We start from the raw sequence: 15,725 nt of genomic DNA, 5'->3' as shown, positions 1-15,725 counted from the left end.
GCAGCAGCAGGCTGCGGATCACCAGAGCTATCTGGAGCTTTATCTGATCCCGGTGATAAAATTCCGTCTCGGGGGTGACCTAAAAAGGACTGGAAAAGGCATGTGCTGTGTGCTAGGAGCTACGCGGAGCAGCACGGCTCGGGGTGAGCTAATAGGTGTTTTCCAGCTCTCCTCCCTCCCCACCGCCCCTCCAGAGCCAGTCAGAGATCACGCTCCTTCCCTGTCACCGAATATTTGGGGGATGACACACTGTGCCCAGGCACTGCCCAATGACAGCGGCTCAGCCCAACGCCCAGGAGGAATGTAAACTCCTGCTCCACGCCGGGAGATAACTTCGGACTGCTCCAGGAGGCCAGGCAGCCGTTCTCCAGTTAAGTCACGTTAATGATCTCGGAGATTAGCAGAGCTCGTTTGGAAATCTCAGCGTGTCGTTAACGGCGAGGGCTTCCGGGAGAAAGCGCTATTTATGGAGCACCTCCAGGCCAACCTGTGTGCGCTCGGGCTTCTGGATTAGGTGCTGAAGGGCACAAGCCCCACGTCCCAACCCTGTTGTGGACCAGAAGCACAGATCCGTCCCTGCATGATGCCGAGGAGGCTGAGGCTCCAGCCCAGCAAGGCCCAGGAGGTGAGCAGTGATGGATTTGCTGTTCTGACCGAGGGAGCTCAGTACAGAGCCCCGGCAGACCCACCTCCAACACCTCTCCTCTACGCACGCCAAAACCCAGCAGCTATATTGACAGAAAAACGTGTCGCCTGGGCAAAAAAAAAAATAAAAAAAATCAAAACCCACCAAAACCTGTGTGAAACAGGTGAAAACCTGCAGAAAGTGCTCCGGAGCCAGCCCTGGTGGAGAGGTGGGGACACCAGGGGACAAGGAGAGCTCATTTGCTGCTGCGGGCTGCGGCGTTCGCAGTGGATTTCACACAGCAAACAGTTTTCCCAAGCTGCCAGCATATTTAAGGCTCAGACAGCAATTACAGCGCTCTTTCAGCAACAGAAATGGACTGGAGAATCTGCTGATGGACAGCGAGCCTCCTTGCTGCAGTCCCCCGGGGTTTGTTCTTGGCATCTGCAGTGGGTTATTACAGAGGACTCGGGGGCTTCATCGGACACCGTGGTCCCATCCAGCCCGGTGCTGTACACCCCCCCCCCAAAGGAAAGCTTACAGCCTGATAAATGGCAGGGAGCTGCAGGAACTAAAATGCATCTTGCTCAAAATCACAGAGGGCATCGGTGGCTGCTCCACGCCCCCAGGCACACGGTGCCGCCCTGCACCGAGCTGGGCACCGGCGGCTGGGATGGTGCTCAGGCTTCCCCCATAAATCCACCCTAAATCCAGCACTGCTGCTGGCAGAGCCAAGAGCCTCTTGGTGCCACGGCTCGGTACCTGCGAGCAGGGGAAGGATGCGGCCGGCACACATCTGGCCCCACGAGCATCGCCGCCTGCTTCCCCCCCATGCGGCGGCACCGGGCTCGGCTCAGCCTTCGAGCGATCAATCAGCGCGGAGGCTCCCCATCTGAAAACCATTTAAGGCCCTGCGTCTGTAAGTGAATACTTTGAAGAAATAATAAAGCGAGCCAAATTTAACCCGCCGGAGCCGGAGGAGCCAAATCTCTGCCCGCTTGCCTTTCTGGAGACGTATGAAGTTCGTGCAAGGGGGAAGTGGCTAGAAGTGAGGATTTCATCTCCGCAACCCCGAGCTCCATCCCCTCCAGCAGTGCACGATCCTGTCTGCTCCAGCACTCGCTGACGTGCTCTGTGCCACCCTCGAAGACCTTTGCAGCCGGGAGCAAGGCTCCGTGCAGGCACGTTTCAGCTTTCACTGCGCTCAAAATGCGAATGTTTTATCGCTCTGTCACTCGTACCTGTGCAGCAGCAACCCCACGGCAGCAGCCCTCCCCTACCAAGGACTGGAAAATCCCTCCACGGTCTGGCAGCACTGCACGCCCAAATGCCTGTGCCAAGCTATCTGCCCAACAGACCATGCTAAGCAAAGCGCCGGGGGCCAAATTCCCAGCCCGGTTACCTGCACCCAGCACTAATGGATTTAAAAATGTGCGGTCGTATAAGAGCTGGCAACATTATGCTGTGGTATTTAAAGACAGCCGGGAAGGGAGAGAAAACCCAGGAGCAGCACTTAAGAGAATCTGAGGTTTGGAGTGGGAAACCTCTCTTCTCTGGTTCCCCCTGTCCAGTTGCAGATCTGGCCAGCCCAGGGGGGACGAGTCGGGGTCGTGGTGCCCACCCTGAGCAAACAGCTCCGTCCTGCAGGGAGCACGCAGGTGACCACGGTCACCAACAGCCCAGCTGTGAGTGCCCTGGATCTGCAGGACCCTGTGCCACCTGCATGCTGCTCTGCTCCACCACCATCTGCTTTTCTCTGCTCTTCTCACCACGTCCCAAAGCCCCGAGGCGAGCAAGAGGCAATTCAACGTGCTCAAGACCCTGTGCAATCCGCGTAACCTCTTCTGGAGAGCTGAACAGAGGTTGCTTCCTCAAGGCCTTTTCTGCCACACGATCACTTAAAAGTCCTCGTGCCCGCTCTGCAGGCAGCCCAGGCAGGAGGAGAAATGGCCGTGGTGCTTACCCATCTCCTTGAGCTCCATGTTAACCAGCTCCAACCAGCAGGCATCGAGCTCGTCCAGGTCGTAGCGGCTCACTCCCTGCAAGTACGTCCTCGTGGCTTCCGAAATCTCCGAGCCGGGCAGGCTGCTCGGCGAAACCGGCGAAGGCGAGTTCTCCAGCTGGGGAATGATCCTGGAAGGAAAGGAGAGGTTGAGAAAGAGCCACAGCTCCCAAAAGCCTCCCAAAAGCCTGGGGGCCTGTTTCTTGCCACGGCACTGACAGCCTGACTCGGGCAATGCGAGCGCCGATCGAGGCAGGGGGGAGGCGAGGAGCTGCTGAAAATGGGAAGGGAACCAGCAGCCTGCAGAGCGTCCACTGCTGGGTCTTAGAGAAGAGGAGGGGACCTCTGGGGTGTGTGAGGGGTCAGGGGCTGCTTCCCCCAGAGGGAAAATATTTCTCGGCGCTGGTAGCGGGGCTGTGCAGCTGCTGTGCACGAGAAGGGGAGGGCTCGCTGCGTGCCAGGGTAAACAGGACACGGCACCAAAACAAACGGCTCGGGCTCAGCTTTTCGGGAACAGTTCTGATGCTGTCCAAGACAAAAAACATGTAAAAGCAGACAAATATCCACTCCTGACTTTGATAAATGCCTGTGGGTTCCCATGGGCTAGGAGTTTTCTGTCTGCTCCAGCTGCGCAGCACCGCGATGGCCACGAGGTCGGCACGGCCCCCAGCACCTCAAGGAGTGCTGATGGGGGGAAGCTGCCCCAAAGTGCCTCTGCGGAGGCTTAAACGAGCATCTGAGCACACGATGCAGGTGGATTTGTTTTCACTAGTCTGGGAATCCAGGGGTTGTTCCGTTGGCCCGTGCCTCCGCCTGCCTCAGCCTATTCCTCTCCCCAAATTGGTCCCCTACCACTAATCACTGCCGAAACACAACAGGCAGGCTGTGAGGCCGTGGCTCGTTCTTTTCGGATGCCTTTCACTGGGAGCAAGCGGGTTCCTGCTCCCCTGCACTCGGTTCCTGCTCCCCCGCGCTCGGCACAGCCCCGCGGATCAAAGGCGCCCCCGGGAAGCAGCGGCCGGGAGGCTTTGTGCCGGGCTCTCTGCGGGAACTCGCCGGCTTTTCAGGCCTTTCCCTTCACGCCGGGAGAAATTAAGCCATTTGTACACTTCGCATGGCTCCTTTCTGCCATCCCGCCTCGCACACATCACCACCTGCCCGCTGGCAGCAGCCGCTCTCCCACGAGCTCCCCAGCCCAGCGAGGCACCGTGCCCGGCCCCTCCGACACCAGGATCTGCTTCCAGCCCCCTGCCCGCGATGGTGCAAGGAGCCGTGGCCAGGCAGGATGTTTCCAGCCTGGTTTCACCACCGGGAGCCACACGGAGAGCCTGTCCCTGCTCACACACCACAACAGCACCTGAACGACGAGGCTGTGGGACCGCCACTTGGCGAACCATAATAAAAATCCCCCTGAAGGGTCATCCCCCTTCTCCATCCGTCATCCTTCCGAATTATTTCAATTATGAGTAACTTCCCTTTCCCCACAACAGTTTTCCCACTACCGCTGACTGGCTGGGACACAACCAGGATGCCTGGCAAGGAGAGCATCCCCCGACAGCCAGAGTGATGGCTTGGGGTGCTGCAACAGCACACGTGGGGACACAGGAAAATGTTGCAGAGGAACACGCAGGAAAACAGGAGCAGAGCAACGTGCTGCTCCACCTCGTCCCTTCCTGGTGGCTTCTGTGCCTGGAAAACAGGCTGGGCAAAGCCTGAGGGTCCGGCCCTCCTCCAGCACCCGCACAGCCTTTGGGGCTGGGGTCATGGAGCTTTTCTGGCTGCTTGCTGCCTGACCCTCGGCAAAGCAATCAGCCTCTTTTGCTTTACATTCCCCACCAGCAAATTGGAAATAAAGATGTGCCTCAAGGCCCCGGGGACATCTCCAAACCTCAGCTCAGGATCTGAAAATAAGGCCGGGAAAACACATCTCTGAGTCCCCAGATTTTAAAATGAGCCGACTGAAATCTAGGACAGGGCTTGGGGATTCGGGAAAGCCTGTATTTAATGCAGACAGCAGTAATAACACTGAAACCAGGCGTGCTGCTATCGAGCTTCAGGACTCTCCTCCAAGGAGCTCCCAGCCCCCGAAAATACTCTGGGGCCCTTGGTGCCAGCAGAACTGAAACCCTCCCTCCGTGAGCCAGCTCCAGGTCGGTTTTGCAAAGCACCAGGCCCTGGGCACACCAGGCACTGGCCTTACAGCCACCCTTGGGGCCAGCCCCACAGAGATTTCCACAGCGCAAAGGGAACTTTGGGCATCTCTGGGGGATTTTTCCAGTTCTTACAGAATTTTGCTGCTTTGGCTTTTCATCTCCGGGCTCAGTTCAAAGAGGCTACCAGGCAAGAGTGTGCCCCAAGGTGCCCCAAGCCACCTCTCACCCTAAATGAGAGAGTGGTGGCACAGAGAAACGGCTTCGTGTAGCAAGATGTGGCAGGAAACACCCCGACAAGGCAGGATCCTGAGGCTCAGAGAGGCTCGGCGGTGCGCAGGGGGTGTCGAGAGAAGAGAAAGCACCGAGCGTGACCCCTGGCTGGGAACGGGAAGCATCACGAGGCCGGGGTGACTCATAGCAGGCCCCAGGAATGCTCCACGCGCTCCAAAGCGGGAAGGTGGGCAGAGGACACACCATGCTGAAGCAGGAAACGAAAATGCTGGAGGAGCGAGGAGCACGGCCGCAGAGCTGACTGCAGCTTTCAAACACCCCGAGCGGACAGCTCTGCGCTGGGCCTGGGGGTGTACCTGGCCAAAAAGCCCCCTTGAGCGAGGTGAGATGGCAGAGATGAGAGTGGGACCCTTGCAGACCCCGCACAGCACCCCCACGGGGACGCAGCTGCAGGAGAAGCCTCTTCTCGTCCGGCCAGAGCTGGTGTCCAAGGGTCACCCCCATTCAGCCAGCCAGAGGCACGGTGTTTCAGAAGGATCGGCATCAATCCGGAGCTTGTTTCAACGCGGGGTGAAAATTGGGTTCGGGCTGAAGAGCACAACAAGCCCGAGGCCACGAGGCTGCAAGCGAGCCTCAAGGGCACTCGAGGGAAAGGAGTAAGAGGACCCCAGCACTCCCGGGGACCGCATCCATCCCTGGAGATGATGCGGTAATAAAACACACTCGGCGAATTCCCATGGCTCATCATCTCTGTAAACTGAATGCTTCAGCTGGCTGAAGGGAGGATGCTTTTTTTTTTCTACATTCTCCCTTTTAATATGCCAGATAGAAATAATAAACAATCCCGAGCAGCGTTTCGCTCTCGGAGCGCTCCGTTTTATCACAACGAAGGCTTTAGTCAGTCCTCTTCTTGCTACCTACATTCCAGTCTAAATTAGTCTGGTCCAGTGGCCATAAATAAATCAGCTTAGGAAAGTCAGTGGAAAGATAATTCTGCCAGCAACCTTCAGAGGATGCTGATACCGCTCTTACTGCCAGCTCTGCTCGCGGGGGAATTCTCCTGCGGCACACTCCAACTTCCAAAAGGCGCTCTGCGATTTAAAGGGACAATTTTCCTTCGCTGTTTATTAAAACAGCATCTCACGGGCTCCTCAGGCCAGATGCCCAATCTTCTTATGGACTTAAGCTCGCAGATTTTGTAAGCGCTGGCACTGCTGAACGGCGGAGCGGGGCATGAGAGGTTGGGGAAGGAGCCTGCTGGTGTTGGGGAGAGGGGCACAAGGGGTGAACAGCTCGTGGCGATGAGGGCTGCCACCACACTCAGGGCTTTGGGATCCTCGGAGTACCCGTGACTGGTTTTTGCCCCTCTTTCCACTTGAAAATGGCACGGACCGGCTGGGAGAGCGGCCTCCCAGCACCTCCAGGAGGCAGGTGCCGGTGCCCACGGGTGGCTGTGCCCTCAGAAGACGATGCTGCAGACACCACAGGTGATGGGATGGGAGGAAACCCAAAACCAGAGGGTAAAAGTGAAACCTGGGGCATGGAGCTGAAGCCCTGGAGGTGGCCAGTCCCATGGAGGAGCCGCTGTCCCCAAAACCTGTTGTTCCCAACCCACCACGGAATGTGCACCCTGTTCTCAACCGGCCCCGCTGTGCCCAGAAAAATAAGGATTTGCAGGATTTCCTGCCTGGCTGCTGGAGCCAAAACCCCTCAAGAATTGGCAACCACTGCTGCAAACCCAAAATTGTGCCCGTGTACAAAACAGGGGCTGCGGGCACAGGATCAGCCCCGGGGGGCAGAGGTGGGGAATGGGAACCCTCACGCTGCCACGGGCAGGCTCTGCTGGTGTCAGCTCCTGTAACAAGCATGGTCCTGGCAAAAAAAACTTGCTGCAGGTAACAACCCTTGCCTTGCACATCCACACTCAAGCACACAGCCCCGTGTAACCCCACAGTTTGTCTCTGCTGCTGCTGCTGCGCGTGGTGGACCCACGGAGGTCCCAACCCTGGGGTCCCCAGCTCACCGAATTTCCACTGCAGTGCAGGACTGCAACATTTTCCCTTTTCACTTGTCACCTCCCCTAAAAAGCTTATCCTTCCTTCTGCCTCGAGCAAACTGCTTGCTCCAACCCCCTCGGCACGGCAAAACGCTTGATGCAGCTCTGAATCTGGATTTGGCCCCGGGAAGATGTGCCAAGCTCCTCTACCACAACCCCCCATGCCCAGAAGTCCCCCCCCTGGCTGCACAAACACCGCTGTGGCCATCGCTCGGTGCCACCAGGGTCCCTTTGTGCTACCCTGGGTGCTTGGGAAGGGTTAATGCTGCTCGAAGCATCGTCCTGCCTCCGGGTACCAGCAGCCAGTGAGGGTGGCTGCAGCTGACGTAATGTGGCTGCGCACCATGCGCATCGCATGGGGTCCTGCACCAGGGCTGCCAGGGACCCCCCCCCGAGGTGCCAGGGACCCCCCTGATGTGCCAGGGACCCCCCCGAGGTGCCAGGGACCCCCCTGAGGTGCCAGGGACCCCGGTGTCCCCTGGCAGGGAGGTACCAGCCTGGCACGGTGCAGCCGCCCCCCCGCCATCCCTCCGGCTGCTGCTTTTCCCAGCTGAACTCCAGGCTCGCGGCGCTTTCCAGGCAGAGCCGATTCCAAACATCAGCCCTGAGAGCATTTGCAAGGGAAAATCCTCGGTTTTGGCTCCCTGGCCCCATCCGGGTCTGGCTGCCTGGGTTTGCAAATCCTCCCCCCGAGGACCCCATTTCATTACGAAGCACAAGGGGAGGGGTGGGGTGGGGTGGCCCCTCGCAGGCTGCGGGCAGGTTTGGAAACTCGCAGAGAAATTTAGCTGGGGCTCCGAGCTGCAATTAACAGGTGCAATTAGAAAAACACCCCCTTGCCCCTTCTCCAGCTAAAGCCTCCTCCAGCAACAGCCTGTGAGCAGAGTGGGTCCTGCCAGGCCCCTGGAATAAAGCAGTCCTCTAAGGGGAAAGTGATTCACTCCTCTTTGATGTGTTAAAGAGAGGAAAACAAGTGAACAGGAGGCACTAAACAGCCATCTTGGTAAACCCGGGCAGCTTTTCCAATTTCCTTCCCAAGCTGTTTATCACCGTGTAAGAAGCCCGATACCCCGCAGACCGGGCAGAGAGCAGCGTGGTGATGCTCCTGCCTTCCTCACGTTCATATTCCAGGCTGAACCTCGCCGAGACTCAGCTCAACAGATGAATTATTTAGGTCTCGGCTCCGAGTCGGTGCCCAGAAAATAATTCCTAAGCAGAGAGGCGGAGAGTGGCAGTAAACAAGTGCTGGGATGCAGCAGGAGAGCTGCAGAGCCCCGCACAGAGCTGTGGGACCCCCCAAAAAGCCCAGAGGTGGCATCTGGGCTGCGAGGAGAAGGTGCACGCTGCTTCTGGTGCATCTGGAGCATCCCTGCACCTCTTCCTCCTTCTCCTCCCCATCAGAGCCCAGGGCTGTGTGCCAGACACAGCCACAGGTCACCGATGCTCTTCTCCATCCCATCCAGGTCCTGGAAGTCTTGGAATCGCTGCTAGCAAAGGCAGGGACACTTGAGCGTGCGTCTTCTCGAGATAAAAAGGACCAAACCCGGTGCTTCTTCACGCAACTCCAGCCAAACTGCTAACGTTAAAGCATCTGGAGTTAATTAGCCCGGCCAGATAATGCTTCCACAATTATTTCAGCAATGCAAACAGCCCCACTTTGCTTTGGATCCACCTACTGCCGGAGAGCAGAGCGCGGCACTGCGAGCAGCCCTGCACCTGCCGTGGCTCCGAGCCCTGCGGGGCCATGAGCCCGGGATCCTTGTGGCCACCCCTGCTCCTGCCGAGAAGGGAAGGTGAGGGAACGGGGCTGAGCAGCACAGCACCAGGAGGGATCCGTCTGACGGCCCTTCCACCATCCATGCTGCTACCAAGCCACCCATGCCCTGCTGCCTTTCCCAGAGCCTCTCCAAACGCACTGAAAAAACCCCAAAGCTCCTCTCCAGTAGGACACTGGGGGCACGCTGCCTCCACTGCCTCAGCTCGCCTCAGAACTGCGAATTTCACCTAAATCCCATCCTGCAGCTCCCGACACAAACCCAGCTCAGCAGGACCTGCCGGGGCGTTAGCAGCCCCCTGTGGGGCTGTGCGAGCTGACCAGCACTCAACCCTCTCCTTCCCAGCAGCAGCGTCACACAGGCAGCCCGCTGAGGTTTCATTACTGGGGAATTTGGGGCTTCTTTTTTGCTCTTCTCCACCAAGCAAGCGCCGCGGGCCAGCTCCTGAGCCCCGGGTCAGCCTGGCTGTCTCCATCCCCACCACGGCCATGGAGCCAGCCAGCCTTCCTCTCCCCACTCACATCCCCCAGGGCTTGTGGCCTCCACGTTCGGGCCCGGCGCAGATGGGGTTTGTGTTCCTTTTGATCAGACCCAAGCCTCAGATCTTGAAAGGGAAGCGTGCCTGGACTTCTGGAGCAGAGCACAGCCTCCAGACGGTCAGCCGCAGAGCGGGGCCGGGGGACCCGAGAAGGAGCCCTTTGTAAAATCGCCACCGGGCCGGCTGCGAGCCCTGAGCTCACACGATTTTCACCACGAGCCGGAGGGGATGAAAAAAAAAAAAAGAGAAGGAAAAAAAAAAAAAAAAAAGAGAAGGCAGCTGATGTTAAAACAACAGCGCTGCTCCAAGAGCTACACAAACCGCTGCAGCATCCCGCCTGCCCCTTCTGCAGCAAAGCCCAAGGGAAGCTGCCGATGAGTCAACAGCCAGCCCGCCTCGGCGGCCGAGGGAAGGAGGGAAGGAGGGAAGGAGGGAAGGAGGGAAGGAGGGAAGGAAGCCCGGCCTCAGCCCGGCCTGGAGCTGCAGAACACCGTGTGCTGGTTGCTGCAGCGCCGGGAGCAACGCCGCCGCCACGAGCCCTCCCCGCGCTGGGCAGCCACGGGAGGAGACGTCCAGGAGGCACCCGTGGGGCTGCACTGCCAGGGTTGGGTTAATCAATCCCTTTGCTGGAGTCGCCCTCTTTATCCCCTGGGGTTTCTGGAAGGTGCCCACAGCCCCGTTGGGATCAGCGGGGGCTGAGGGGAGAGGAGGGCAGGGTTGTGCCCCCATCCCACAGGCGCTGCCGGGCACCGCTTGGCTTTGTGCCCCGCAGTGCGCTCCGGCTCAGCAGCACCAATATTTTGGCACAAGCTCGCAGCAGCCCGCTCATCTCTGGGATGCTCCCTGCGAGCTGACCCTTTGGGTGCCTCCTGCTCCCTTCTGCCATGGAGCAGCACCGTCCTTGGGGCTGTCACGGAGCCAGGACACGAAGGGCACCGCACGACGCCAGCAGCCCCGCAGTTCCTCCCGGAGATGCTGGGGCAGCTCCGTGGGGCCAACAGGCAGCAGCTCCACGCACAGCCAGCCGTGCCCCTGCACCACGCAGCGCTGCCAGGGCTTGCTGGGGTCCTGGGGGAGTAGAGGGGACACAGGGGGACAGTGGGGAGACGAAGGGGACTGCACCGAGTGCCCCTCCGATGTGGCAGCCGCTCCCCAGCAAGGCTCTGCCCTCGCCCCGCTCGTGTGCGCACAGGTTGCGCCTTCCTGTTGCCCCAGCACTCCCTGTTTTCTGTTCAAACAGGGCCACAGCGATGACACAAGTACGGCTCCGCGACGCCAAGAATATCTGGGAGCCCTGCCAGCGAGAAGCAGCCTTCCTGCTCGTCCTCCTGCTGTGTGCACATTCACAGGAAACAGAAACCTACGGCACAGACCGAGGGGGCTTAACGCGAGCTCCAAGAGCCACCTCGAGATGCTGCCTGCATCCCCGTCAGCTCGGGGGAGGAACCGCCTGCCAGAAACGTTAAATCATTAAATAAGGAAGGAATTAGGAGCTGTACAGGTGCATCACATCAGAGGTCGGTGCCAGGGCTGCATGAAGGGATGCTCTCTGCTGCGTGAGCTCGCCACGTGCTGCTGTGCCTGGCTCTGGCGGGGAGGGATGAGCCCCCCTCGGGCTCCCAAGACCTGCTCTGACAGAAGGGGCTCCCCGTTGCTGTTTGGAAAGGGGCAGTACCCGCACCCCGACGCTCCCAGAAACTGGAGTACCTCTGCAGTCGGTGCCACCTTGCTCAGCCCTCAGCCTCGAGCCCAGCTGAGCTGCTCCTGTTGGCAGGAGGTACCCGCGGTACCTCCGTGTTTCCCCTGCTCTCACTCGACTCCAGACAGGTTTTATATCCCCACCACAGCCCGCCAAGCTTTGGGCAATGCTCAGGCTGTACAAAATAACCCCCTTTTTAAGCACTGATGAGCCAGAAATGCTTGTGGAGAGGAAACACCTGACGTCCTGCACCGCCCGGTGACCCTGCTGTGCGGGTGGCCACCGGCAGCAGCCACGCATCCGGCGGCACCCGGCCCTGGGCACCAAACAAGGGGGACAGCGAGCCCAAAGATGCTCCTCTGCCCCCATCACCCTCCACGCAACCGCAGGGTGATCTGTGCTAGCCTACAAAGAACCCCCTGCATTAAGGTGGCTCTTGGCGGAGGCATTTTTTAGGCGGCTGCTTTCCGGGGGAAGCACTCCTTAAAGCACAGCGCTCTCCCTCCCGCCTTACCCCCGAGCTTTGACATTTGTCGAGCTCCAGCAAAACGAAACGTTTCAAAATCTAATTTTCAGCTTTGGATCCGCAAAACCTAGAGGCAACGGGCGGGTAGGAAGAGCTCGTTTCCAAGCGCCCAGGCGGGAGATGAAAAGAGCAGCAGCAGCGGCGGCGGTGGCGGCTGCACACAGCAACACACCTTGGGGAGGGGGAGACGCAGCTCTGGAGCGCGAAGCAGCTCTCAAACCCTCTGCTAAAAAACCTGCCGGGGGCTCCAGCACCTTGGGGTCATGGGAGATGGGTTTGGGATGTGTTTTCCAGGCATGGCTTGCCTGCTCCCCACGGGCAGCATGCTGTTACACCGCTATTTTATCCCTCTGAGGGGTGGCAGGAAGCAAAATGCAGCCCCAGGGCTGCGCCAGCTCTCACCTTGGCACAGGAGAGCTGCTGGGCTCCAGGCTTCAGCCTGTAAAAAACCAGGGGCTGTGCATTTTGCTCAGCAGGAAAAGAACTCAAGGAGGCACCTTGCGCAGCCGTGATCTCCATCTCCCCTCCGATGCAGGACGTGGCTCTGGGCAGGGACCCAGGCAGGTGAGCAGCAGGAGCAGAGACCCTGCGTGGAAAATGGGGATGTGGCTGCACAACTCGAGCCTGCAGCAGCCCAGAAGGAGCCGCCAGGATCAGCAGGACACATCACAAACCCACTGCGGGGATTCACTGAACTGGCTGTGAGCACTGGGGCTACTACCAAGTGTCTTTGGCGAGGCACAGAACGTGGGTCCCATCTCAGCAGACCCAAAGAAGCCACGCACCACCTGCCTCTGAGCAGAAAATTCCGGGAAAAACACCGAAACCCACACAGAGGCGAGCTGCACGAACACCTGCAGAAAATGAGAAGGGAGCAGGAAGCATCCGAGAGGGCCGGTGACCTTTGTGGTGTGCAGACAGAAGGTGGGACACGTCCTGACTTAGCAGGGCTCCAGCCCTGCCTACAGGGAGATGCTTCCAGGTACCCGTGGGCAGAGCCTTTTCCACACGCACGGGGTGTTCTCCATCCCTTTAGGGGCATCCCTGCGTGGGAACAGCAGGAACTGTGCCAGGACAACCCGAAAACGAGGGCGTGGGGCAGAGCAGAGGAGCACATCTGCCAGGAGGGGCTCGAAGCAGGGCAGCCGGCCCCAGGAGCTGGCACACAGCTCCTGGATGCCCAATGCCGCCCGACGCACGCTGCTCTCCGGGCTGGCTTTAAAAAGGCCCCTCCAGCCCCGGCGGTGCCAAGCTATCACTTTTCGACTGGAAATAGCACCAGCGCGAGCCCTCAGCTGGGGAGCAGAGCATTTACGAGTCCAGCCTGCGGTTAGCTATCAAAGACGACTAAAAAAAGATATTCCACACGCAGTTTTTTTTTCTTTTTTTTTTTTTTTTTTTTTTCCTAAGGATTAAATCAACTCAACAGCCCCCTTTACAACTTCCCTTTTGATGTGTTCGGACTCATTAAAGTTTCATTTCTTTCTCTCTTTTCCCCTGGGGAGGAGGGCAGCGGGGGGGGGGGGCGGGGAGGGAAGCGTACACAAAAGTTTGCTTCATAACCGGGGGCCGGCAGCTGCGGGAGCAGCTGCTGCCGCCGTGGACAAACGGTGCCTGCGTCGGGGCCAGCGCCTGGCCCAAACCCCCCGTTATCTGGGGAGCAGCACGGACCCTCGAGCACGGCCCCATCCCCAGCATCACCTTTTTGCCACCCGTGCTTTGCCAAGCGCTCGGAGCAGGGGCAGCGGCGCACCCCCGGCTCTGTGCCGCCTCGGCAGCTGCTGCAGGGTCTATTTTAAACCCGGTTCCCCATTTTAAAATAGCGAGCCGGGCTCCCTTCTAGGCCAATCGGCACTGTCTCTGCAAAGTCTCGTGGATGCCTGCCCGCTCGCCAGGCTCCTTTTCCCAGCCCTCGAATGTTTGTGCTCCCATCCCATTTCCAGCACCCCCGCCGCGACGTACGGCCACCACGGTGCTGCTAGATGGGGGTGCGTCCATCAGCAGACAGATGCTGACGTTCTGGCTGGCTTTCTGCTGTGTTTTTTATTTTAAACACTCCTCTGATTTTATCAGATCTTCTCAAAATTCCCCAACCACAAGCAGGCGAGGAGCTGGCCCGCCTGGCACGGCTCCTCTCCGCCTCCCGGCAGCGGCGCAATCGCTCGGCACCGTGCCCATCCGGGGGGACAAGGGACAAAGCAGCCCACCAGGGGACAGGGAAGGTGACAGCACCCCCCCAGTGGCACAGAGGGGACCCGCTGGCTTACCTGACCACGGGCTGGGGGATGGCCTCAGCGCTGGCGGGGACCTGGACGCCCTTCTCCCACTCCTGGCGCCAGGGGTCGGCCAGGACGTAGTACTCCTCCGGGCTGAGCTGGAAGGAGTCGGGGATCTTCATGGCTGTGATCAGATCCGTGCGGAAAACCTGCACCAGGACACAAAAAGTGGGGAGGGTGAGGGGCTCTGACAACACTCTGTGCATGCACCCGGGGCAGGAGCTGGGGATAACCACGGGTGCCAGCGTGGCAGGCTCGCTGGGTCAACCTGGGCTACCTTCTCCTAGGGGATTGCTGCTCACAACCACTGCCTTTTAACCACCTCCAGCCCTACTGGGGCAGATGCTGCTTTCTTTTCTCTTGGCAGGAATGAAGCTGCTGGCAGGAGAGGCACTGCACTGCCCCGAGCACCTCTGTGTCCCCACAGCCACCTCGCTGCGCTGGGCACCCTCCTGTCCCCATGGGGTAGAAATCCACCCAACTTCCATCCCTGCCTCCAGAAGCCCCTCCACGCGGGCCGTTCTCATACAAAACGCATTCATCTGGCTTTGGTGGTGTGTTGTTGTTGTTTTTTTTTCTAAAAATCCCCTATGAATCATCGTTGTTAAAATGCAGGCAGAGCAGCTTTCGCACAGCCACGGGCACGGCAGCGCCGCCCGCCTCGGAGGGTGACCCCGTCCCGGTTTTGGCCCCGGCACGGTGCTGCCGGCGAGCTCCCTGCCCGCAGCTCCCACCTGGCTCCCTGCTCTGCTGTCTCTGAGCAAAACTACCCCAAAGCAAGCCCACGGCTCCAGCAGCACCCTCACTGAACCATTCGCTGCCCTAAAGCCCTGAGGCTTGGTGCCGGTGGCTCTCAGGGCCACGGAGCAGGGCTGGATGCCCCTTGCAAAGCCCCTCAGCTGCTGTGGCTCCCCTCTGCCACCACCTCAGCTTGCCTTGTTTTGAAGAAATCACCTTCCTGCTTCACAAAAACCACCCCACTAGCAGCAGAGAGAAATATCCATAAGTCAAGGGCTTGAAGAGGCTCCTGGTTACACCGCAAAACCCAGACGTGCTGCGCCGGGACCGGTGGAAGGCCCCTTGGTGGCTGACTTTTGAGCTGTGCTCATGACGAGAGCACCAGGAGCAGAGCCTGGTTTTCCAGGGCATGGCTTTGCCTCAAAAAGCTCCAGCTGCCTTCGGGAGAGCAGCCACGCTCCCAGCAGGCACCCAGCTGCCACCGCTGGCTGCGGTCACGGCGGGTTTTTGGGTGGACACGGCGCTGGGAGCAGCAGCTGGAGCATCCTGGTGGGCTCTCCGGCCGCCTGATGGGTGAGTGGAAGCACGAAGCATCGCTGCGTTACAGCACCGCTTCCCCTTCTCATTGTCTGTCTTGTTCCCGAGGGCAAAGCTCGAGTTTAGTCCACAGTTTGTTTAGTGAGCAGGAAAATATCCGGCTAAGTGGTGATAGAGATGCCTGCGCACGTGGTCCCAGCCTGCAGCGAAACACACGGCGATTTCTCCTCACCCCATAAACCTCCTCCGAGGCTGACACCGGAGCCCTCCTCTACCAAAATCCGCCAGGTGTTTTCTGCAGCGCCGCTTCATCTGTTGGCAGTGTTTGTCCTCAAAACGAGCACTGAGTTGTGAGGAACACAGTAAATGATACAGCACGGGCTCACGCTCCTGATCCAACACCAACACGCTTTGGGGAGTATTTCAGAAACCCAGCCGGCTGCGATGCAGGGAACTAGACATTAACCAAGACCACTGGGACCAGGATTTAGGTCAGTTTGTTTAATCCTCGGAGCCTCAGCGGATAACCCAATTAGAGCTAAACACAGCAAACAACCTCCTCTGTGTTG

The 15,725-nt window shown here is 59.1% G+C and overlaps 1 protein-coding gene across 2 annotated transcripts in view; it reads right to left on the bottom strand.

The window, feature by feature from the left end:
- JADE2 (jade family PHD finger 2) overlaps positions 1 to 15,725 on the bottom strand; it is a 59,158-nt gene that overhangs the window by 26,965 nt on the left and 16,468 nt on the right. For both annotated transcript variants that reach the window (XM_072044638.1, XM_038186316.2), the window contains exons 4-5: positions 13,873 to 14,030; positions 2,589 to 2,758 (exon numbers count right to left, since the gene is read on the bottom strand). In XM_072044638.1, coding sequence (XP_071900739.1) covers positions 2,589 to 2,758; positions 13,873 to 14,030 — 328 coding nt within the window. The remainder of the gene's footprint in view (positions 1 to 2,588; positions 2,759 to 13,872; positions 14,031 to 15,725) is intronic.

Source organism: Anas platyrhynchos, chromosome 14 (assembly GCF_047663525.1).
Source record: "Anas platyrhynchos isolate ZD024472 breed Pekin duck chromosome 14, IASCAAS_PekinDuck_T2T, whole genome shotgun sequence".
Lineage (NCBI taxonomy): Eukaryota > Metazoa > Chordata > Aves > Anseriformes > Anatidae > Anas > Anas platyrhynchos.
Note: the sequence above shows the minus strand (reverse complement) of the source record. Positions and strands in the feature narration are given on the sequence as shown.